The sequence below is a fragment of the Myotis davidii genome, unplaced genomic scaffold (genome assembly GCF_000327345.1).
Source record: "Myotis davidii unplaced genomic scaffold, ASM32734v1 scaffold1006, whole genome shotgun sequence".
Taxonomy (NCBI): Eukaryota; Metazoa; Chordata; class Mammalia; order Chiroptera; family Vespertilionidae; genus Myotis; species Myotis davidii.
This window is the reverse complement of record NW_006297143.1, coordinates 804,819-806,270: the sequence shown is the minus strand read 5'-3', so window position 1 is coordinate 806,270 and position 1,452 is coordinate 804,819. Positions and strand designations below refer to the sequence as shown.

The window sequence follows — 1,452 nt, the reverse complement described above, 5'->3', positions numbered from 1 at the left end:
CTGTTTTGGCCCCAGACCATTTCTCCCTGTATAACCTCTACTCACCTCGCCTAACTCCCTTTCACAACCAGAGCCTCCCACAAATAGCGATGAGTAAACACCTGACATAACCTTGCTCCCTTTGCTCGTGTGTGTGTGTGTGTGTGTGTGTTAGAGAGAGACACCCTCACTCCCTACAGCCCTGAGGACGTCCCCACACCACACCAACACCCACTCAAAGTGGGGATGTTCCGGAAGGGGAGGAAGGGGAGGAAGGGGAGGAAGGGGAGGAAGGCAGAGGTGCGCAGAGTTCCCATCGATACATCTCAGCTTGTTTATTGAGTCTGATGAAGGAGTCAGTGAGGAGAAGGGAGCATTTAGAACCCACAGCAGGTACTGGGAGAGAAAATTAAATTAAATCAGGGGAGAAGTCAGGGAGAGTCAGAGGGAGCCTTGCCCACCTTTCAAAATCAAATCAAGAAATGGGAACGCACAGGATGAGGAAAGAGACAGACCTTCTCTTCAGGCCCCTCTCCCCGCGCTGGGAGGCGCAGCTGCGGGGTGAGTGCGAGCGCGTGCGCAGTCGGAGGAAGCTCCTCCGTCCCGTGGCCTCTGCGCAGATGCACTCCGCCCACACCCGCCTGGAGAGTGGCCGGCAGAAGTGGAGGGGCTGCGGGGGAGGGCCCAGGAGTGAGGAAGGGTCAGCAGGGACCCCCAATACTGATTCTCCTCTGGCTGGAGGTGGGCAGAAAGGAGACATGGCTCAAATACTGAGCAGCCAGAAAAAGAAGAAAATGGCGAGAAACAGGAAGAGGGAGTCCTGCCAGCTGGAGGCCGGGTGACCCTGTCCCAGATCCACACCTGGAGGAGAAAGGAAAGCTGTGGCAGAAGCACCCACTCCGGGGCCAGGAGGTTTTCCTTCAGCATTATTCTCTAGCCTGGACAAATAAATACACACAATCATCAAAAAGATGATATTAACTCCAAAGTACAAATCCGAAAAGGAAATACTCCAACATAAATACAGCAAGCATTACAACAGAGAGATTAGAACACAAAAACTTCTGGTAATAAGATAATCTGAAAGAAACTATAAAACAAGCACATTTTAAATTATTAAGGAGATTTTAAAAAAGAACAAAAACTATAAGGAAAGAGCAGAACATGATAAAAGCTCAAGATATAAAAAAATAAATAGGGAGACTGGATGAAAGAAAGTGAAAGGATTAGCCAAGGAACATATATGCATAATCTATAGACTCAGACCACAGAGTGGTGATGGCCAGAGGGAAGGGCGGGTGGGGACTGGGTGGAGGTGGGCAAAGGACAGGGAGTGGGGAGTTGGGTACATAATAATATCAACAATATTATACATAAAGTTTAAAAAGATAAATAGCTGCAAATGCTTCCAGTCCAAGCTACCTTTGAAATTTCTGAATACTCCTCAATCTGAGATGGCTAATTTGCCTATTT

General features: G+C 48.5%; 2 protein-coding genes across 2 annotated transcripts in view; one reads left to right on the top strand and one right to left on the bottom strand.

Moving 5' to 3' along the window:
* AGER (advanced glycosylation end product-specific receptor) overlaps window positions 1–87 on the top strand; it is a 3,100-nt gene extending 3,013 nt beyond the window's left edge. The window contains exon 11 of the mRNA XM_015569857.1: window positions 72–87. Within this exon, the coding sequence (XP_015425343.1) occupies window positions 72–87 (16 nt within the window). The remainder of the gene's footprint in view (window positions 1–71) is intronic.
* A 197-nt stretch (window positions 88–284) lies between these two features.
* RNF5 (ring finger protein 5, E3 ubiquitin protein ligase) overlaps window positions 285–1,452 on the bottom strand; it is a 22,544-nt gene continuing 21,376 nt past the window's right edge. The window contains exon 6 of the mRNA XM_006772847.2: window positions 285–840. Within this exon, the coding sequence (XP_006772910.1) occupies window positions 743–840 (98 nt within the window). The 3' untranslated portion in view covers window positions 285–742. The remainder of the gene's footprint in view (window positions 841–1,452) is intronic.